This window comes from Globicephala melas, chromosome X, assembly GCF_963455315.2.
Source record: "Globicephala melas chromosome X, mGloMel1.2, whole genome shotgun sequence".
In the NCBI taxonomy this organism is placed as follows: domain Eukaryota; kingdom Metazoa; phylum Chordata; class Mammalia; order Artiodactyla; family Delphinidae; genus Globicephala; species Globicephala melas.
This window is the reverse complement of record NC_083335.1, coordinates 100,481,028-100,502,340: the sequence shown is the minus strand read 5'-3', so window position 1 is coordinate 100,502,340 and position 21,313 is coordinate 100,481,028. Positions and strand designations below refer to the sequence as shown.

General features: G+C 42.9%; 1 protein-coding gene and 2 pseudogenes across 1 annotated transcript; 2 read left to right on the top strand and 1 right to left on the bottom strand.

The window, feature by feature from the left end:
- Window positions 1–7,202: 7,202 nt before the first annotated feature.
- LOC115850113 (melanoma-associated antigen B3-like) lies at window positions 7,203–8,237 on the top strand. The gene has a single exon (XM_030851861.2). It carries the CDS (start codon window positions 7,203–7,205, stop codon window positions 8,235–8,237), a length of 1,035 nt encoding a protein of 344 aa, XP_030707721.2.
- Window positions 8,238–14,232: 5,995 nt separating this feature from the next.
- LOC115850116 (melanoma-associated antigen B1-like) lies at window positions 14,233–15,798 on the top strand (annotated as a pseudogene).
- Window positions 15,799–17,736: 1,938 nt separating this feature from the next.
- On the bottom strand, window positions 17,737–18,202 carry LOC132594474 (ubiquitin-conjugating enzyme E2 D3 pseudogene; annotated as a pseudogene).
- Between the last annotated feature and the right edge of the window lie 3,111 nt (window positions 18,203–21,313).

Here is a 21,313-nt window from a genome sequence, read left to right as displayed (position 1 = left end):
AGTACTGGTCTGGAGTCAAGGTGAAGACTTTGAGTGGGGAGTGAGAGGTGCCACTCAGCCCATAACAAACTGCACTAAGTCGCGCTGCTGCTGTAGGCCCTGGAAAGCCCCAACAGAGCCATCAAACTGAGTTCTGCCTGAGATGTCTCGGGGCTGGGAGGGCCTAGGTCTAGGGAGTAGCTCCATCTTGCAGATGGAGGATACCTAGGTCCTAACTGAGGTGAAGGTGAGGGCCCTAAATACTGATGAGGGGGCCTCTCCCCATTTAGGGGTGGCATCACAAAGCAGCACCCCTACACTTGTGGGAGGCTCCAGCCAGGGGTAGTCATATATGTAGGACCCTGACTTCCCCCTCTAGGGACTCAGGGAATTGAGGGCTTTGCTCTGAGGCTGGACTACCCAGGTTATTGGTGGGAGGAGTCCTAAGTCCTACACAGAGTTCAGGTCAGAGACCTGAGTGAGGACTAAGGTGAACACCGACTCTAAAATGTAGGGTCTCATAAATTCTGCCCGTGTTCTGAGTAGAAACCAAGAGTATCTGTCAAGCTGAAGCACTCTTCTCATTTGTCTGGAGAGTTCAGAGATGTGAGGGTGTTGGACTAATTGAATAGCCTCAAATCTGCAGAGGGAAGAAACCCAGGGCTTTATAGGAGTCAGGGTGAGGACCCTGAAAGAACAGTGATGATACCACTCACCCACAAACAGAGGAGACAACAGGGAGTGCCCCCCTCCTTGCTTGCAGCGCTGGGTAGCCCAGGTATGGAAGTCAGGTGTGTGTGAGCCCTCCTTTATTTCTTTTTTTTTTTAATATCTTTATTGGGGTATAATTACTTTACAATGGTGTGTTAGTTTCTTCTTTATAACAAAGTGAATCAGTTATACATATACATATGTTCCCATATCTCTTCCCCCTTGCGTCTCCCTCCCTCCCACCCTCCCTATCCCACCCCTCCAGGCGGTCACAAAGCACTGAGCGGATATCCCTGTGCTATGTGGCTGCTTCCCACCAGCTATCTACCTTACGTTTGGTAGTGTATATATGTCCATGCCTCTCTCTCGCTTTGTCACAGCTCACCCTTCCCCCTCCCCATATCCTCAAGTCCGTGCTCCAGTAGGTCTGTGTCTTTATTCCTGTCTTACCCCTAGGTTCTTCATGACATTTTTTTTTCTTAAATTCCATATATATGCGTTAGCATACGGTATTTGTCTTTCTCTTTCTGACTTACTTCACTCTGTATGACACACTCTAGGTCTATCCACCTCATTACAAATAGCTCAATTGCATTTCTTTTTATGGCTCAGTAATATTCCATTGTATATATGTGCCACATCTTCTTTATCCATTCATCCGATGATGGGCACTTAGGTTGTTTCCATCTCTGGGCTATTGTAAATAGAGCTGCAATGAACATTTTGGTACATGACTCTTTTTGAATTATGGTTTTCTCAGGGTATGTGCCCAGTAGTGGGATTGCTGGGTCATATGGTAGTTCTATTTGTAGTTTTTTAAGGAACCTCTATACTGTTCTCCATAGTGGCTGTACCAATTCACATTCCCACCAGCAGTGCAGGAATGTTCCCATTTCTCCACACCCTCTCCAGCATTTATTGTTTCTAGATTTTTTGATGATGGTCATTCTGACTGGTGTGAGATGATATCTCATTGTAGTTTTGATTTGCATTTCTCTAATGATTAATGATGTTGAGCATTCTTTCATGTGTTTGTTGGCAGTCTGTATATCTTCTTTGGAGAAATGTCTATTTAGGTCTTCTGCCCATTTTTGGATTGGGTTGTTTGTTTTTTTGTTATTGAGCTGCATGAGCTGCTTGTAAATTTTGGAGATTAATCCTTTGTCAGTTGCTTCATTTGCAAATACTTTCTCCCATTCTGAGGGTTGTCTTTTGGTTTTGTTTATGGTTTCCTTTGCTGCGTGAAAGCTTTGAAGTTTCATTAGGTCCCGTTTGTTTATTTTTGTTTTTATTTCCATTTCTCTAGGAGGCAGGTCCAAAAGGATCTTGCTGTGATTTATGTCATAGAGTGTTCTGCCTATGTTTTCCTCTAAGAGTTTGATAGTTTCTGGCCTTACATTTAGGTCTTTAATCCATTTTGAGCTTATTTTTGTGTATGGTGTTAGAGAGTGATCTAATCTCATACTTTTATATGTACCTGTCCAGTTTTCCCAGCACCACTTATTGAAGAGGCTGTCCTTTCTCCACTGTACATCCCTGCCTCCTTGATCAAACATAAGGTGACTATGTGTGTGTGGGTTTATCTCTGGGCTTTCTATCCTGTTCCATTGATCTATCTTTCTGTTTTTGTGCCAGTACCATACTGTCTTGATTACTGTAGCTTTGTAGTATAGTCTGAAGTCAGGGAGCCTGATTCCTCCAGCTCCGTTTTTCGTTCTCAAGATTGCTTTGGCTGTTTGGGGTCTTTTGTGTTTCCATACAAATTGTGAAATTTTTTGTTCTAGTTCTGTGAAAAATGCCAGTGGTAGTTGGATAGGGATTGCATTGAATCTGTAGATTGCTTTGGGTAGTAGAGTCATTTTCACAATGTTGATTCTTCCAATCCAAGAACATGGTATATCTCTCCATCTATTTGTATCATCTTTAATTTCTCTCATCAGTGTCTTATAATTTTCTGAATACAGGTCTTGTGTCTCCTTAGGTAGGTTTATTCCTAGATATTTTATTCTTTTTGTTGCAATGGTAAATGGGAGTGTTTTCTTGATTTCACTTTCAGATTTTTCATCATTAGTGTATAGGAATGCCAGAGATTTCTGTGCATTAATTTTGTATCCTGCAACTTTACCAAATTCATTGATTAGCTCTAGTAGTTTTCTGGTAGCATCTTTAGGATTCTCTATGTATAGTATCATGTCATCTGCAAACAGTGACAGCTTTAGTTCTTCTTTTCCAATTTGGATTCCTTTTATTTCCTTTTCTTCTCTGTGGCTAAAACTTCCAAAATTATATTGAATAAGAGTGGTGAGAGTGGGCAACCTTGTCTTGTTCCTGATCTTAGTGGAAATGCTTTCAGTTTTTCACCATTGAGGTTGATGTTGGCTGTGGGTTTGTCATATATGGCCTTTATTATGTTGAGGAAAGTTCCCTCTATGCCTACTTTCTGCAGGGTTTTTATCATAAATGGGTGTTGAATTTTGTCAAAAGCTTTCTCTGCATCTCTTGAGATGATCATATCATTTTTCTCCTTCAATTTGTTAATATGGTGTATCACATTGATTGATTTGCGTATATTGAAGAATCCTTGCATTCCTGGAATAAACCCCCCTTGATCATGGTGTGTGATCCTTTTAATGTGCTGTTGGATTCTGTTTGCTAGTATTTTGTCGAGGATTTTTGCATCCAGGTTCATCAGTGATATTGGCCTGTAGTTTTCTTTCTTTGTGACATCCTTGTCTGGTTTTGGTATCAAGGTGATGGTGGCCTCATAAAATGAATTTGGGAGTGTTCCTCCCTCTGCTATATTTTGAAAGAGTTTGAGAAGGGTAGGTGTTAGCTCTTCTCTAAATGTTTGATAGAATTCTCCTGTGAAGCCATCTGGTCTTGGGCTTTTGTTTGTTGGAAGATTTTTAATCATAGTTTCAATTTCACTGCTTGTGATTTGTCTGTTCATATTTTCTGTTTCTTCCTGATTCAGTCTTGACAGGTTGTGCGTTTCTACAAATTTGTCCATTTCTTCCAGGTTGTCCATTTTATTGGCATAGAGTTGCTTGTAGTAATCTCTGATGACCTTCTGTATTTCTGCAGTGTCAGTTGTTACTTCTCCTTTTTCATTTCTAATTCTGTTGATTTGAGTCTTCTCCCTTTTTTTCTTGATGAGTCCGGCTAATGGTTTATCAATTTTGTTTATCTTCTCAAAGAACCAGCTTTTAGTTTTATTGATCTTTGCTATTGTTTCCTTCATTTCTTTTTCATTTATTTCTGATCTGATTTTTATGATTTCTTTCCTTCTGATAACTTTGCGGTTTCTTTTTCTTCTTTTTGTAATTGCTTTAGGTGCAAGGTTAGGTTGTTTATTTGAGTTGTTTCCTGTTTCTTAAGGTGGGCTTGTATTGCTATAAACTTCCCTCTTAGAACTGCTTTTGCTCCATCCCATAGGTTTTGGGTCGTCATGTCTCCATTGTCATTTGTTTCTAGGTATTTTTTTATTTCCTCTTTGATTTCTTCAGTGATCACTTTGTTATTAAGTAGTGTATTGTTTAGCCTCCATGTGTTTGTATTTTTTACAGATCTTTTCCTGTAATTGATATCTAGTCTCATGGCGTTGTGGTCGGAAAAGATACTTGATACAATTTCAATTTTCTTAAATTTACCAAGGCTTGGTTTGTGACCCAAGATATGATCTATCCTGGAGAATGTTCCATGAGCACTTGAGAAAAATGTGTATTCTGTTGTTTTTGGATGGAGTGTCCTATTAATATCAATTAAGTCCATCTTGTTTAATGTATCATTTAAAGCTTGTGTTTCCTTATTTATTTTCATTTTGGATGATCTGTCCATTGGTGTAAGTGAGGTGTTAAAGTCCCCTACTATTATTGCGTTACTGTCGATTTCCTCTTTTATAGCTGTTAGCAGTTGCCTTATGTATTGAGGTGCTCTTATGTTGGGTGCATAAATATTTACAATTGTTACATCTTCTTCTTAGATCGATCCCTTTATCATTATGTAGTGTCCTTCTTTGTCTCTTCTAATAGTCTTTATTTTAAAGTCTATTTTTTCTGATATGAGAATTGCTACTCCATCTTTCTTTTGGTTTCCATTTGCATGGAATATCTTTTTCCATCCCCTTACTTTCAGTCTGTATGTGTCTCTAGGTCTGAAGTGGGTCTCTTGTAGACAGCATATATATGGGTCTTGTTTTTGTATCCATTTAGCCAATCTCTGTCTTTTGGTGGGAGCACTTAGTCCATTTACATTTAAGGTAATTATCGATATGTATGTTCTTATTCCCATTTTCTAAATTTGTTTTGGGCTCGTTATTGTAGGTCTTTTCCTTCTCTTGTGTTTCTTGCCTAGAGAAGTTTCTTTAGCATTTCTTGTAAAGCTGCTTTGGTGGTGCTGAACTCTCTCAGCTTTTGCTTGTCTGTAAAGGTTTTAATTTCTCCATCAAATCTGAATGAGATCCTTGCTGGGTAGAGTAATCTTGGTTGCAGGTTCTTCTCCTTCATCACTTTCAATATGTCCTGCCACTCCCTTCTGGCTTACAGAGTTTCTGCTGAGAGATCAGCTGTTAACCTTATGGGGATTCCCTTGTGTGTTATTTGTTGTTTTTCCCTTGCTGCTTTTAATATGCTTTCTTTGTATTTAATTTTTGACAGTTTGATTAATATGTGTCTTGGCGTATTTCTCCTTGGATTTATCCTGTATGGGACTCTCTGTGCTTCCTGGACTTGATTAACTATTTCCTTTCCCATATGAGGGAAGTTTTCAACTATAATCTCTTCAAATATTTTCTCCGTCCCTTTCTTTTTCTCTTCTTCTTCTGGAACCCCTATAATTCGAATGTTGGTGCATTTAATGTTGTCCCAGAGGTCTCTGAGACTGTCCTCAGTTCTTTTCATTCTTTTTTCTTTATTCTGCTCTGCAGTAGTTATTTCCACTATTTTATCTTCCAGGTCACTTATCCGTTCTTCTGCCTCAGTTATTCTGCTATTGGTCCCATCTAGAGTCTTTTTCATTTCATTTATTGTGTTGTTCATCATTGTTTGTTTCATCTTTAGTTCTTCTAGGTCCTTGTTAAATGTTTCTTGCATTTTGTCCATTCTATTTCCAAGATTTTGGATCATCTTTACTATCATTATTGTGAATTCTTTTTCAGGTAGACTGCCTATTTCCTCTTCACTTGTTCGGTCTGGTGCATTTTTATCTTGCTCCTTCATCTGCCGTGTGTTTTTCTGTCTTCTCATTCTGCTTATCTTACTATGTTTGGGGTCTCCTTTTTGCAGGCTGCAGGTTCGTAGTTCCTGTTGTTTTTGATGTCTGTCCCCAGTGGCTAAGGTTGGTTCAGTGGGTTGTGTAGGCTTCCTGGTGGAGGGGACTAGTGCCTGTGTTATGGTGGATGAGGCTGGATCTTGTCTTTCTGGTGGGCAGGTCCGCGTCTGGTGGTGTGTTTTGGGGTGTCTTTGGCCTTATTATGATTTTAGGCAGCCTCTCTGCCAATGGGTGGGCTTGTGTACCTGTTTTGCTAGTTGTTTGGCATAGGGTGTCCAGCACTGTAGCTTGCTGGTCGTTGAGTGAAGCTGGGTGCTGGTGTTGAGATGGAGATCTCTGGGAGATTTTCCCCGTTTGATATTATGTGGAGCCTGGAGGTCTCTTGTGGACCAGTGTCCTGAAGTTGGCTCTCCCACCTCAGAGGCACAGCACTGACTCCTGGCCGCAGCACCGAGAGCCTTTCATCCACACAGCTCCTCATTTTGGGATGATTCGTTGTCTATTCAGGTATTCCACAGATGCGGGGTACATCAAGTTGATTGTGGAGATTTAATCCGCTGCTCCTGAGGCTGCTGGGAGAGATTTCCCTTTCTCTTCTTTGTTTGCACAGCTCCTGGGTTTCCCCTCCTTTATTTCTGATGGTATCAGATTGGTGAGAGCCAAGGCAAGGACCCTGAATGAGGACTGAGGACCCCAAGGAGCCCAGGACAGAGTCCCATAGAGCTGTCAGCTGTGGGTGCCCCCTGGCAGGGGTGCTGGGCTGAGGTGCCCCTTCCCTTCTTCTTAAGGTATCCCAGGAAGATGAGGACCTGGGTCTGAGGTATAAATTTAGAGCAGCACAGAGGAGGGGGCCCAGGCCCTGCCCAAAGTTGATATGATGGTCCTGCATATGAACTGAGGGGACCCCAATGCTCCAGAGTAGAGGGGGCTCCACAAGGACTAGATAATTGCCCACTGCTGCTCTCAGCCCCAATAAGCACCAGGCAGGGCTGGCAGGCTGCAGCCTGAGGCTCACTTTAATTATTTCCATAGGGTTCTTAGAGGAGAGGACAGGGTGATCAGAACAGGAGTCCTGTGTGTTCGTAGAGCAGGGCCAACATGGAAACCTGAAGAGCGGCCCTCTTAAAGGCAGGGTGGTACCTCCCTGCTGTAGGCACTCACACCCTCTCATCCTCTCGCATCTCTGCCAGATCACCCCGCTGTCCTACCTGCGTTCCTGCCTTTTGTCCCTGACCACAGTCACCATGCCTCGGGGGCGGAAGAGTAAGCTCCGCACCCGTGAGAGACGCCGCCAGGCCCAAAGTGGGACCCAGGGTCTGACGGGTGCTCAGGCCACTGCAGCTGAGGAGGAAGCCGCCTCGTCTTCATGTCCTTCTCCTCTAGGGGTTACTACTCGGAGAAAGCTGGGTGCTAAGTCACGTAGCACTCTCAAGAGTCCTCAGAGGGCCCTAGCCACCACCACTAATCCTGCAGGTGTTTCTCCCGCAAGATCAAACAAAGGAGCCAAAGGCCAAATGAAGAAAAAGCACAGTTCCTCTCAGGCCCCCGTCTCCGCCGTGCGGTCTCGAAAAGGCCCTCTAAGGAGGACAGCGAGTGTGTTGGTGCAGTTCCTGGTGCACATGTATAAAATGAAAAAGCCTGTTAGGAAAGCACATATGCTGAAGTTTATCGCTAAGAAGTACCAAAATCGATTCCCTGAGATCCTCAGAAGAGCTTCCTTCAGCATGGAGATGCTATTTGGTGTTGACTTAAAGGAGGTCGACCGTACCAAGCATACTTATACCTTTGTCAGCAAAATGGCTCTCCCCAACGATGGGACCATGAGCCGTGGCAGCGGGTTACCCAAGACCGGTCTCCTGATGTACATTCTGGCTGTGATCCTCATGAAGGGCAACTGCGCCACAGAGGAGAATATCTGGGAATTCCTGAATAAGATGAGAGTCTATGCTGGGAAGAGGCACTTCATATTTGGGGAGCCCAAGAAGCTCATCACCCAAGATTGGGTGAAGCTGAAGTATTTGGAATACCGGCAAGTGACCAACAGTGATCCAGCGCGCTACGAGTTCCTGTGGGGCCCGAGAGCACATGCCGAAACCAGCAAGATGAAAGTCCTGGAGTTCCTGGCCAAGGTCAATCACACCGTCCCCAGTGCCTTCCAGTCTTGGTATGAAGAGGCTTTGAAAGATGAGGAAGAGAGAGCCCAAGCCAGTGGATGTTCCAGTGTTCTGTCCAGCTCCTCCCACACAGAATCTGAGGCAAATTCTGCACTTTGTGGCTGAAGAGAGCATTCAATATTTCAAGTAGTGTAGGGCTGGGTGTGACAGAGGGAACACTGTATAATACCTTTGTGTTCCTGTTCTGTATGGGGAATTTGGAAATACGTCTTTGTTTTTTGCTGTTTTTCAAACGTTACTCCTAAATGAAATTTTATTTAGTGTGTTAGAATGTAAGTTTATGAATTACATCAGTCATACTTACTGCTGTTTATCAGGTTTAAGAATAAGAGTTTTGCTGTTTTGTAAAAACTTATTGGGAAAACTTCCATCTTATTTAGTAATTTGGTGGAAGATAACATGGCATTGCAATATGCAATTCCTTGAAAATGTGAAAAAGTTAAGTATAGTATAGTATACTGTATGTAGTATAGTATAGAAAAAGTAAGATGGTCAATATTTGGTTTACTAATTCCTTTTACTCTGTTTTATAAAATTAGAAATAACAGTATGTGCTTGGCTCATTCAAAAATGTAGAATTAAATCATAATAAATTAGACCTCATGCTCACAGGCTCGTTTATTCCCCAAACATGAATTGAGCATCTGCTCTTAGAAGGCTCCTTGCTAGTACTGTGAGAGCTGAGAAGAAGGAGACCTAGCCACTGACCATAAAATTATAGAGCCGAGAAGCAGCTATCATATAAAGAAAATGGTGATGTATACTCTAAGACCAAAAGGTCAAATGAAAAGACAGGATAAGAAAGGAGAAGGGGTGGTTTCACATGATAGCAGTCAAATGTAAATTCCCTGATGCAAGGCAGTGGTGGGCCTTGGGAAAAGTGTAAGTCCTTCAGTGGGAGGAAATTATAAGTTAGGTGCGTGGTGGGCTAGATGAGACTGATAATTTTGAGCAGGGGCCAGATCCTCAGATGGTGGGCCGTACAGTTGAAAGACAAAGCCTGGAATGGGAAACTGCCCTTAGCAGTTACAGGCACACTTCATTTTGTTGTGCTTTGCTTTATTGTATTTCACAGATAGTGCTTTTTCTTTTCTTTTTTTAACAAATTGAAGGTTTGTGTCAACCTTGCTTCCAGCACGTCTTTCAGCGCCATTTTTCCAACAAGGTATTCTCACGTCATGTCTCTGTGTCACATTTTGGTAATTCTCACAATATTTCACACCTTCACCAGCAAAAAGATGGACTCGCTGAAGGCTCAGATGATGGTTAGCATTTTTTAGCAGAAAGGTATTTTTTAATTAAGGTATGTACATTGTTCCTTGACATAATGCTATTGCACGCTTAATAGGCTGCAGTATAGTGTAAACATAAATTTTATAAGAGCACTGGGAAACCAAAAAATTCTTGTGACTCACTTTATTGTACTATTCACTTTATTTTGGGGGTCTGGAACCAAACCTGCAATATCTTCGAGGTCTCCTTGTACTTTGGGGTTGTGGGTAAATCAGAGAGAAATCACCTGAGGCAGGAATAGAATGTGTACTGTGCTCTTGTCCCAGTGCAGGTGAACACTATGCAAATTAGATGTTTTATTCACGCTGTCATGTCTCCAGGGAGTTTCTGAGAAATAAGGGTGGTACTCCCCTGAGGGGTGGGGGTGCCCAGAAGCCACTGGTCTGGCACTCTTTGCCCTAGTTGGGGGAGCCAGAGCCCATTCCACTAAAAAAAATCATTCAAATTAAGTTATCTTGATTGTAATTTGGCAAACTCTAGGCAAGGAATAGATATTCGTGGGTGGTTAAATGAATGAAAGTGGGAGTGGTTTATAAAGAAGGGCAGCTGAGAGGGAGGTACGTTTTAGGTCCGTGAAACATTTTAGAGCTTCGTGTTACATCTACTGAGGAAGTCTACCTCATGTTGACCTTGAATGACATACTCTAACAGGGAAATACTAGTTTTCCTTGCTAAGCAGGATTTTGCCTGATAGGGGTTTCTTTGCCCTAGAGCCCTGCTTATTCTCTGGCATCTCCTGGATTGAAAGTTAAATCTCAGTGTAGTGGGTTGAAACTCCAGGGGACAAATTAATCATAGTAAGAACTGGCATCCTTGAAAGTCTCAGTACCGGCCAGGCAATGGGCCAGGCACTTCACAAGCATTATATAAATTCTATCAGTCCCCAAGACAGAGCTTCTCAAACCCATTTCACAGATGAAAAGACCGAGGCTCACAGAGTTTGGTAATGTGTTCAATTTCACACAGCTGTTAAGTGACAGTGTTGGAACTAGACTCCTGGCCTAACTAAGTCTGACGCCCACACTTTTCCATTACTCCCAGCCCGAGGCCAACTTTGTGTTCCTTAATTCACCTTACTTCTCACTCACTACAAAATATATCTCAGGTGATAAAAAGGAGGACTCTGTGCCCAAAACACTGGATGGGAATACATAAGCACAGCAATAAGCGTCTCAAAATAGTTGAAAAGGGTGAAGAAAGCAGAGGAAGATATTTAGTGACAGTATGATCATCTACATATCCAAAGTCAGATAACCTCAAAAGATCAGGGGCTCAGAAAATCATGCTGGACAGCCCTTCGCATTTGGAAGTTAAATCTATTCAAAGAGAAGTTACATAAAAGGCTAAGTCTTGCTGGTAAAGAGAAGGGAAAAACCAATGTATTTTTTTTCTTTGACAGCACATCCATCCTGCCTTGCGTTACAACTTCCCTACTTCACATCACTCCTGGGACGGAGACCCAGTCTCTGAAGGGTTTGCAATAGGGAAACCGGTCAAGAGTGTGCAGGGATGGGCCCTTTCCCAGGAAGCCTTTAATCAAGAAACAGGAGCCACGATGAAAGGCCCCTTACGGGTGGCCTGGGGAGAGCAACATGCCAGGCAAAGTTGTCAGCCTGAGCATGCCCTCACTTACTCTTCAGGGTTCTCAGGGACTTGTGAGTCCTACCTAGGAGGATGAGCTCAGGTCAGTAGAGGGAGGAGTCCCAGTCTCTGCCACATGTGGTGGTGAGGACCCTGAATGAGGAATGAAGGAAGCACACCCGCCACCCCCGAACAGTGTGTCCCATGGACTCCTGACCCTGCCGTCAGCCCTCAGAGTCCCCAGACAGCCTTGGCAAGATGTGGCTGAACCTGATTTCCACGTAAGAGGTTGAGAAAGTGAAGACTTTGGCCTGAGGTTGGCCAACTCAGGTCAGTAGAGATAGGATTTCCAAGGTGCGCCAGGAGGAAGGTGAGCACCCTGAAGAGTTCAGGGCCCACCAAACCCATATCAGCGGAGACCTCACAGAATCCTCCCTGTTGCCGTGACAGATCCTGGTGTAAATGTCAGGAAGAGACGGCCTCATATCCTTCTCGGGGATCACAGAGAAGTGCAGAACTTGGTTTGAGGGGGAGGTCCCAGGGCAGCAGAGGGGGGAATCTTAGGCCTTCACGTGAGTCAGATTTAGGGTACTGAGTTAGAACCCTGAGTGGGATCACCATCATATGGTCTCAACCTGCCTGATACAGTTGTCACTCATGGCATGGCAGGTGTGGCCAAGTAAGGCCACCCTCACCTCCTCCTATTGGATCTCAGGGAAATAAGAGCCTTTCTCTGAAGAAATGTCTTCAGGTCGAGAAAGAGGAGAGCCTCAGACCCTGCCAGGAGTCAAATCAAGGAAACTGAGTGAGGACTGAGAGGCCCACCCACTCTTGCATAGAGGGGAAAACTGGCCCTGCACCTGCACTCAAGACTTAAATCCCCAGGGAAGGGTGTGAGGCTGAGCAACAACCACCACCCCCCATCAGTTTTTTTCTTTAGTTCACTTTATTTTTTTTTAAAGCAGTTTTAGGTTCACAGCAAAATGGAGCAGAAAGTACAAGGAGTTCCCATGTACCCTCTTCCCCGACACAGCTCACACCTCCCCGACTATCAACATCCGCCATCAGAGTGGGCCGTTTGCTACGATCTATGAAGCTACATTGACACATCATTAGCACACAAAGTCCAGAGTTACATTAGGCTTCATTCTTGGTGTTGTACACTTTGTGGGTTCCGACGAACGTATGATGACTTGTATCTACCATTATAGTGTCATACAGAGTAATTTCACTACCTTAAAAATTCTCTGTGCTCTATTCATCCCTCCCTGCCCCCAACCCCTGGCAACCACTGGTCTTTTTGCTTTTTCTATAGTTTTGCCTTTTTCCAGGATGTCATGTAGTTGGAATCACGCAGCATGTAGCCTTTTAATATTAGTTTCTTTCACTTAGTAATACACATCTAAGGTTCCTCCATGTCTTTTCATGGTTTGATATTTATTTCTAGTACTGAACAGTATTCCATTATTTATCCATTTACCTGCTGAAGGACACCTTTGTTGCTTTTAAGTTTTGGCTATTACGAGTAAAGCTGCTATAAACATCAGTGTGCAGGTTTTTGTGTGGATGTAAGTTTCCAACTCATTTTGGTAAATACCAAGGAGCATGATTACTAGATTGTATGGTAAGAGTATGTTTAGTTGGTTTTTTTAAAAAAAACAATTTATTGAGGTAGGATGGACATACAAAAACCGTACGTATTTAATGTATACAAATTGATGAGTTCGGAGATAAGTATCCACTTGTGAAACTATCAGTCACCACAGTTTATGCCATAAACATATCTATGACCTCCAAATGTTTCCTCCCACCCTTTTTATTTTGTGTGTGTGATAAGAACACTTACCATAAGATTTAACCTGTTAGAAAGTGTACAATATAGTATTCTTAACTGTAAACTCTATGCTGTATAGTAGATCCCTAGGATTACCTTGCATAACTGAAACTTTGTAACTTTTGATTAAAACCTTCTCATTTTCCCCATCTCCATAGCCCCTGGCAACCACCACTCTACTCTCTGCTTCTCTGACTTTGACTATTTTAGATTCCTCATATAAATGACATCATGTAGTATTTGTCCTTCTGTGTCTGGCTTATTTCACTGGAACATAATGTTCTCTAGATTTATTCACGCTGTCATAGCTGGAGAAGTTTTAGCTTCTTTTTAAAGCTGAATGATATTCCATTGTATGTATACTTTACACTTTATCCATTCATCCATCGGTGGACATTTAGGTTGCTTCCATAGCTTGGCTATTAGGAATAATGCTGCAATGAACATGGGAATGCAGATATCTCTTCAAGGTTCTGATTTCAATTCCTTTGGATAGTGGTGGGATTGCCGACAATATCATATGTTATTTTTGATTTTTTTTTTTTTTTTTTTTTTTTTTTGCGGTACGCGGGCCTCTCACTGCTGCAGCCTCTCCTGCTGCGGAGCACAGGCTCCGGACGCGCAGGCTCAGCGGCCATGGCTCACGGGCCCAGCCACTCCGCGGCACATGGGATCCTCCCGGACCCGGGCACGAAGCCACGTCCCCCGCATCGGCAGGCAGACTCTCAACCACTGCACCACCAGGGAAGCCCTATTTTTGATTTTTTGAGGAGCCTCCATACTGTTTCCCATAGTGGCTGGACCAATTTACATTCCCACCAACAGTATAGAATATGTTTAGTTTACTGAGAAGCTTGCAAACTGGCTTCCAAAGTGGCTGTACCATTTGCATCACCACCAACAATGAAAGTGTTCTTGTTGAATCCCATCCTCACCAGCATTTGGTGCTGTCAGTCCTCTGGATTTTGGCACGTAGTGGTTTCTGGTTGTAATTTTAATTTGCAGTTCCCTAATGGTACATGATGGTGAGCATCTTTTCATATGCTTGTTTGCCATCTGTATATCTTCCTTAGTGAGGTATCTGTTCATATCTTTTGTCCATTTTTTTAATCGGGTTGTTAGTTTCCTTCTTATTGAATTTTAAGAGTTCTTTGTATATTTTGTATAAAAGCCTTCATCAGATCTGTCTTTTGCAAATATTTCCTCTGAGACTGTAGCTCATCTTCTTGTTCTCTTGATGGTGTATTTTTGCAGATTAGAAGTTTAAGGGAATGAAATCTAGCTTATCAATTATTTCTTTCATGGATCCCCATCCCATTTTTTATGAGTTCTGGAAGGAGGTGAGATCCTTGGTCTGAAGGTCCAGCCCCCAGTCAGCAAAAGGAAGAGTCCATGACCCTGTGCGGTATCCAAGTGAGGACTCCAAATGATGACTTAGGATCTAACAAGCTCAGGACAGAGAGGTACCCACAGAGCTTTAACTACTGGGTTCCCCCTGATAAGAGTGGTGGGCTGAGGTGCCCCTCTCACTTCCTTCTTGTGGGTCCCGGAGAGCTTTGGGGTGTCACCTTTAGAGTAACAGAGAGGGGAGTTTCCAGGCCTTGCCAAGAGCTGTCATGATAATCCTGAAACTAAACATAGAAGACCCCCTACACTGAAAAACACAAGTGGCCCCACTATCAACCATGCTGTCACCCTAGTCAGTAAAACACAGGGCAGGCAGGCTGCAGCCTAAGGCTCACCGTTTCTCCACTGGGTTCTCAGGGACAGGTTGACCAGGAGAACAAGAGCCCTGCAGAGTCCTAGGGCAGTGCCCTCAAGGAAACCTGCAGAGATGGACTTGGTTAAAGCTTACGTGGAATCTCCCTGCTGAAGGTCCTCACACCATCTCATTCCCCCTCCTCCTCCTTCCTCCAAGTGCGGGCATCACCCACACTCCCGCCTGCTGTTCCTGATCACACTCATCATTCCCTAGGGTCACAAGAGTAAACTCAGTGCTCGTGAGAAATGCCAGCATGCCTGGGGTGAGACCCAGGATCTCCAGGGTGCTCAAACCACTGAGCAGGGAAGAGTCCCCCTTCTCTTCCTCTCCTGTTTTGGGAATGTTTCCTTGGACTCCCCGGTGGCTGGCATTCCTAGGAGCCTCAGAGATCCACATCCACCATCGTTACTTCTCAGCTATTTCATGCACAATGTCTGAAAAAGATGTCAAGAGCCAAGATGAGAAAGTGCACGTGGCTCTAAAGCCTCAACCTCCACTGAGAGCTTACGGAAGGACCTTCTAACCATGAAGGCAGGGATGTTGATGCAATTCCTACTGCAGAAATATAAAAGAGCCCATCATGAAGGTAGACATTCTGAAGGTTGTCAACAAAATGTACAGGGAACAATTCCCTGAGATCCTAAGGAGAGCCACTGAGCACATGGAACTGGTCTGCGGCCTTGACTTGAAGGAAGACAAGCCGAGTGGTGATTCCTATGCCCTTGTCAGCAAGCTAGATCTCACCGATGATGGGCGTCAGAGCAGTGGTGGGCGGTTTCGGAAGAATGGGCCCCTGATGCCTCTCCTCGGTGTGATCTTCTTGCATGGCGACCACGCCTCTGAGGAGGAGATCTGGGAATTCCTGAATATTTGGGGTGTTTTTGATGGAAAGAGGCACTTCATCTTGGTGGAGCCCAGGAAGCTTATCACAGAAGATTTGGTGCAGGAAAATACCTGCTGTATCATCAGATGCGCGACAGCGATCAAGAGCCCAAGTTGAAACCAGCAAAATGAAAGTCCTGGAGTTTTTGGCCAAGGTCGATGATAGGGTCCCCACTGCCTTCCCATCCTGGTATGAAGAGGCTTTGAGAGATGAGGGAGAGAGAGCCCGAGCCAGGGCTGCAGCCAGGGCTGGCACTACTGCCACGGCCAGTGCACATTCCAGGGCCACATCCAGTCGCTCCTGTCACCCCTAGTGAGGTAGAGGCCGATTCTTCACTTTGTGGTTGGAAAAGCCTGTTAACCAGTGTTCCTGATATGCATAAATTCCTGTTGGCTTATTTTTTTTGGTAATTTTCAAGTGATCTTCTTTTCAAAAGAAAGTTTATTTAGATTCAGAACAAGCTTATGAATGACATGGGCACACACTTATTGCTCCTTATCAGATTTAGAAGTAAGAATTTTGTTTTTTGAAATACAAATTGAAAATTTTTAAATCATCGATGTGATCCAGAGCAAGACTGCATGGAATTGGAATAGGGATATCCTTGGTAATGTGAAAGAACTCCCCAGTAAAATAGGATAAGAAGATAGAGAAAACAAATTAAAATTGTTCACCTATGGGTTTGGCGTACTCCATTCAGTCTTTCTTTTCCAAAATTTAGAAGATATACACCTTTTAAAGTTAGGAAAAGATATATACCTTTTGCATTTAGGATGTGCTTAAATTATTCAAGAAAATATGATTTTATGGGACTGTAAATTGATGCAGCCACTATGGAAAACAGTATAGAGGTTCATGAAAAAATTGAAAATAGAACTACCGTGTGATCCAGCAATTCCACTCCTGGAAATTTATCTGAAGGAAAAGAAAACAACAACTTTTTTGAAAAGATATCTGCACCCCCCCCCCATATTCATTTATTTACCATAACCAAGACATGAAAACAACGTAAGTGTTCATTAATGGATGAATGGATAAAGAAAATGTGATACACTCACACACACAGTCATACTCTCACTCTCCCTCGGATATTATTCAGCCATTTAAAAAAAAAAAAGGAAATCCTGCCATTTGCAATAACACAGAGAGACACACAAAAACAAATACTATATGATCTCACTTATATGTGGAAATTAAAAAAAAAAAAAAACACCCAGAGAACAGATTGGTGGTTGCCACAGGTGTGGGGTGGAGGATGGATGAAATGGGTGTAAATGGCCAAACGGTACAAACCATTTACAAAATAAAGAAGTCCTGGGGCTGTAATGTACAGCATGGTGACTATAGTTAATAATACTGTATTGTATATTTGAAAGTTGTTAAGAGAGTAGATCTTTCTTAATTGAGGTATAGTTGATGTACAATATTTTATAAGTTTCATGTACACAACAGAGTGATTCACAATTATTAAAGTTATATTCCATTTACAGTTATTGAAATATTGGCTATATACCCTTGGTTGTGCAATATATCCTTGTAGCTTATTTATTTTTATTTATTTTTAATTTTTTTGTGGTACGCCGGCCTCTCACTGTTGTGGCCTCTCCCGTTGCGGAGCACAGGTTCCGGACGCGCAGGCTCAGTGGCCATGGCTCACGGGCCCAGCCGCTCCGCGGCATGTGGGATCTTCCCGGACCGGGGCACGAACCCGTGTCCCCTGCATCGGCAGGTGGACTCTGAACCACTGCGCCACCAGGGAAACCTGCTTATTTATTTTATACATAGTATTTTGTATCTCTTAATCCCCTATCCTTCCCTGCCCCTCCCCCTTCCCTCTTTCCACTGGTAACCACTAGCTTGTTCTCTATATCTGTGAGTCTGTCATATTTCCCTAGTTTGCTTTATTTTTGAAATTCTCCATATAAGTGGTATCATACAGTGTTTTTCTTCCTCTACCTCACTTATTTCACTTAGCATAATACCCTCTAACTCCATCCATGTTGTTGCAAAATGGCAAAAGTTCATTCTTTTTTATGGCTGACTAGTATTCCATTGTGTGTGTGTGTGTGTGTGTGTGTGTGTGTGTGTGCGCGCGCGTGGAGTGTGTGTGTGTGTAAAGAAGATGTGGTATATACATCTTGGCAATTGTTGGTAATGTTGCTATGAACATTGGGGTGCGTGCATCTTTTCGAATTAGTGGTTTTTTCCTTTTTTAACAGTAATTTAAAGTTTATTCTGGCTATAATGCAGGTTATTCTGACTTTAAGGTAGCATACCTGGCATACTTCTGAGTCCGTTCCGAGAAATTCTTTTGTACTTCTCTCTCTCTGTTTTATAGATCCATGCAGTCTATGGCAGTAGGGGGGGTCATCTGGGTTTGGATCATATAGCAGTGAACAAATGGATGAAAGAACGTTAGAAACGATTAAAGGAGGAGACCACTGTGATCTTAGAATATTGAGACAAATGCTGCCATTAGTGTTAATGTCTGAATGATAAATTCTTGTTGCAAATGCAACCTTAGGTAGTTTGAAGGGGTAGTCTGTAGGAAAATGAATTGTCAAAAGGAATACACCACCTTGATATGGGTTTTCATTAGCTTCCATAATTGTGGCTTGCCAATGAAACATATTATCCCCAGCTGGACCTGCAGAGCAGTGTGCTGGAGGGTCACGGGCCAAATCACTAAGTTCCTTATTAATCCCTTTCAGCACCATAGTCTGTGCTTTTCCTCTGGCCCCTCACAGTCCTGGTGTGTGCTCAAAGATCCGGTCAAAACTCTTGATTATCCGGGCTGCTGGGAAGGACTGTCTCTTCATCCTATCCTGGCTCTGCCAGACACAGGCACCTTCTTACTAAACAGAGAGGTTGGACTGGGAGGGTGGGGTCAGAGGCATGTAGACGAAGCTGGGGGGAAGGGTAGATGAGCGGTGGAAACCCTTAGACTCAGAGAACCATTGAGAACCTGAAGGAGACCATCCAACTTAGTGAGGGGGTGGGGTTGTTGTTTTTTGTTTGTTTCTTTCTTTCTTTTGGATACATACCCAGGAGTGGAATTGCTGGGTCATATTGTAGCTCTATTTTTAGGTTCTGGAGGAACCTCCATACTGTTTTCCACAGTGGCTACACCTATTTACATTCCCACCAACAGTGTACAGATCTCCACGTGCTTGCCAGCATTTGTTATTTCTGTTCTTTTTGATGATGGCCATTCTGATAGGTGTGAGGTAATACCTCATGGTAGTTTTAATTTGCATTTATCTGATGATTAATGATGTTGACCATCTTTTCATTTGCCTGTTGGCCATCTGTATGTCTTCTTTGGAAAAATGTCTGTTTAAGTCTTCTGCCCATTTTTTCGATTGGGTTATTTGGTTTTTTTTTTTTAACTGTTGAGTTATATGAGCTGTTTATATATTTTGGATGTTAACCCCTTATTGAGCATATCATTTTGAATTATTTTCTCCCATTCCACAGGTTGTCTTTTCATTTTGTCAATGGTTTCCTTTGCTGTGCAAAAGCTTTTAACTTTAATTATATTCCATTTGTTTGTTTCTGCTTTTATTTCCTTTGCTTTAGGAGACAGATCCAAAAAAATATTGCTATGATTTATGTCAAAGAGTGTTCCACCCATGTTATCTTCTAGGAGCATTATGGTTTCCACTCGTATATTTAGGTCTTTAATTGGTTTTGAGTATATTTTTGTATGTGGTGTTAGAGAATGTTCTAATCTCATTCTTTGACGTGTAGCTGGACAGCTACACGTCAAAGAATGAGATTAGAACATAAACAGAATTTGGTGATACAACAAAAGGAAATATGCATTTACATTTGAGCCAGTAACTCCAATTTTTCAGAAATTAACCCCGAAGGCACATCCACAACAATGTGAAAATACTGCAATGTCCGTGAATATATTAATTGATAAAAACATGGTATATTCACAGAGTGGAGCACTATACTATGTAGCTATAAAAAAGAATGAGCATGATCTTTGTAAACTAATATGGGGTGCTTCCAGGATAGTTATGGATATAGATATATAAAAGAATGTGTGAGTTTGGGGCTAATGTCAGTGATACCAAGCCCAGTGCCTTCCCATCCTGGTATGAAGAGGCTTTGAGAGATGAGGAAGAGAGAGCCTGAGCCAGAGCTGCAGCCAGGGCTCATACTGCTACGCTGGCCAGTGGGTGTTCCAGGGCATGTCCCAAAGCTCCTCCGGTCCCTAGTGAAGGCTGAGCGGATACTTCACTTTGTATTTAAAGAAAGCAGTCAGTCTCCCAACTAGTGGAGGGCCAAGGTGGGGCTCATGGGAACACAACATATATTTGTGTTCCTAGACAATATGCACAAATAGGAGATTTTTCTTTTTTCTATTTTTAAATGTTGTTCCTTTCAATTAAAGATGTGTTTAGCTTCAGAGTCTAAGTTTATTAATGACATGACTCACACATTTAGTGCAGCTTATCAGGTTGAGAAATAAGAATTTTGGTATTATGTAACACAAACTGGAAATCCTCGAATCATTTCTTGTCATTCGGAACATTGGAATATGGACTTTTTGTGAAAAAGGAAATTATTCCACAGTAAAGTCTGTGTGATCATGAGATACAGAAAAAAAAACTGAAGAGGTATTCACTTCTTGGTTTGTTTTATTCCTTTTAGTCTTTCTTTGTAAAATTGAAGTATATATACCTGGATTCGGTTAGCTTATTTAAGAATGTGGGAGAAGTGAAATCACAGTATTTTGCCTTCTTGCACACGTGCTCTTTTTTTTTAATTTATTAATTTTTAGCTGCGTTGGGTCTTGGTTGCTGCAAGGGCTTTCTTTAGTTGCGGCGAGTGGGTCTACTCTCCATTGTGGTGCGTGGGCTCCTCACTGCGGTGGCTTCTCTTGTTGCAGAGCACGGGCTCTAGGCACGTGGGCTTCAGTAGTTGTGGCACGTGGGCTTCAGCAGTTGTGGCTCGCGGGCTGTAGAGCACAGGCTCAGTAGCTGTGGCGCACGGGCTTAATTGCTCCGCGGTATGTGGGATCTTCCCGGACCAGGGCTTGAACCCGTGTCCCCTGCATTGGCAGGCGGATTCTTAACCACTGTGCCACCAGGGAAGCCCTGATCTTTAATTGTTCAAATATCAATTTAGCGTCTGCTCTTCAGAAGGCTTTTGGATGGTACTGGGGATGCTAAGAAACATAGACCCAACCCCTGCCTGTAGAATTCTAGAGTCTAAGAGCAGCATTCATAGAAAGCAGCTGGTGAACGAAGATCTAAAGGCCCAATAAAAATCAGGGGTAAGAAGTGGGGGTTGAGGGGTTCCTCATGAGGAGTCTAGTGTAAATGTCCTGATGCAAGGCACTTTGAGACTTTAGGACAATATAAAAGTCCTGCAGTGGGAGATAATTTTAAGTTAGGCCGTATGGTGAGCCAGCCAGTGAGGCTGTGGAAACACTGAACAGGGGCCAGACCCTCAGATGGTGGGTCTCAGAGTTGAGAGACTTAAGCCTGGAATGGAAAACTGCCCTTAACAGTTACTTTGAAACCATGAGTAAACCAGAGAAAAATCTCCACCCGGGGCAGGGATGGAACGTGCCCCATGCTCCTGTCCCAGTGCAGGTGAACACAGTGCAAAACCTAGGTGTTTTATGCACATCATCTCCAAGGAGTGTCTTTGAAATAAAGGTGACAGTAGTCTGAAACTGGAAACTCAGAAGCCAGTGGGCTGATACTCTTTGCTGGGGGACAAGGAGTCAGAGCCCATTCTATTAAAAGGGCATTCGCATTCAGTTTTGTTTTTTTTTTTTTGGTTGTAATTCCGCAAAGTCTACGAGA

What these genes read in the sequence shown, in the direction of transcription:
- LOC115850113 (XM_030851861.2), top strand. Translation starts at nt 7,203, where the DNA reads ATGCCTCGGGGGCGGAAGAGTAAGCTCCGCACCCGTGAGAGACGCCGC.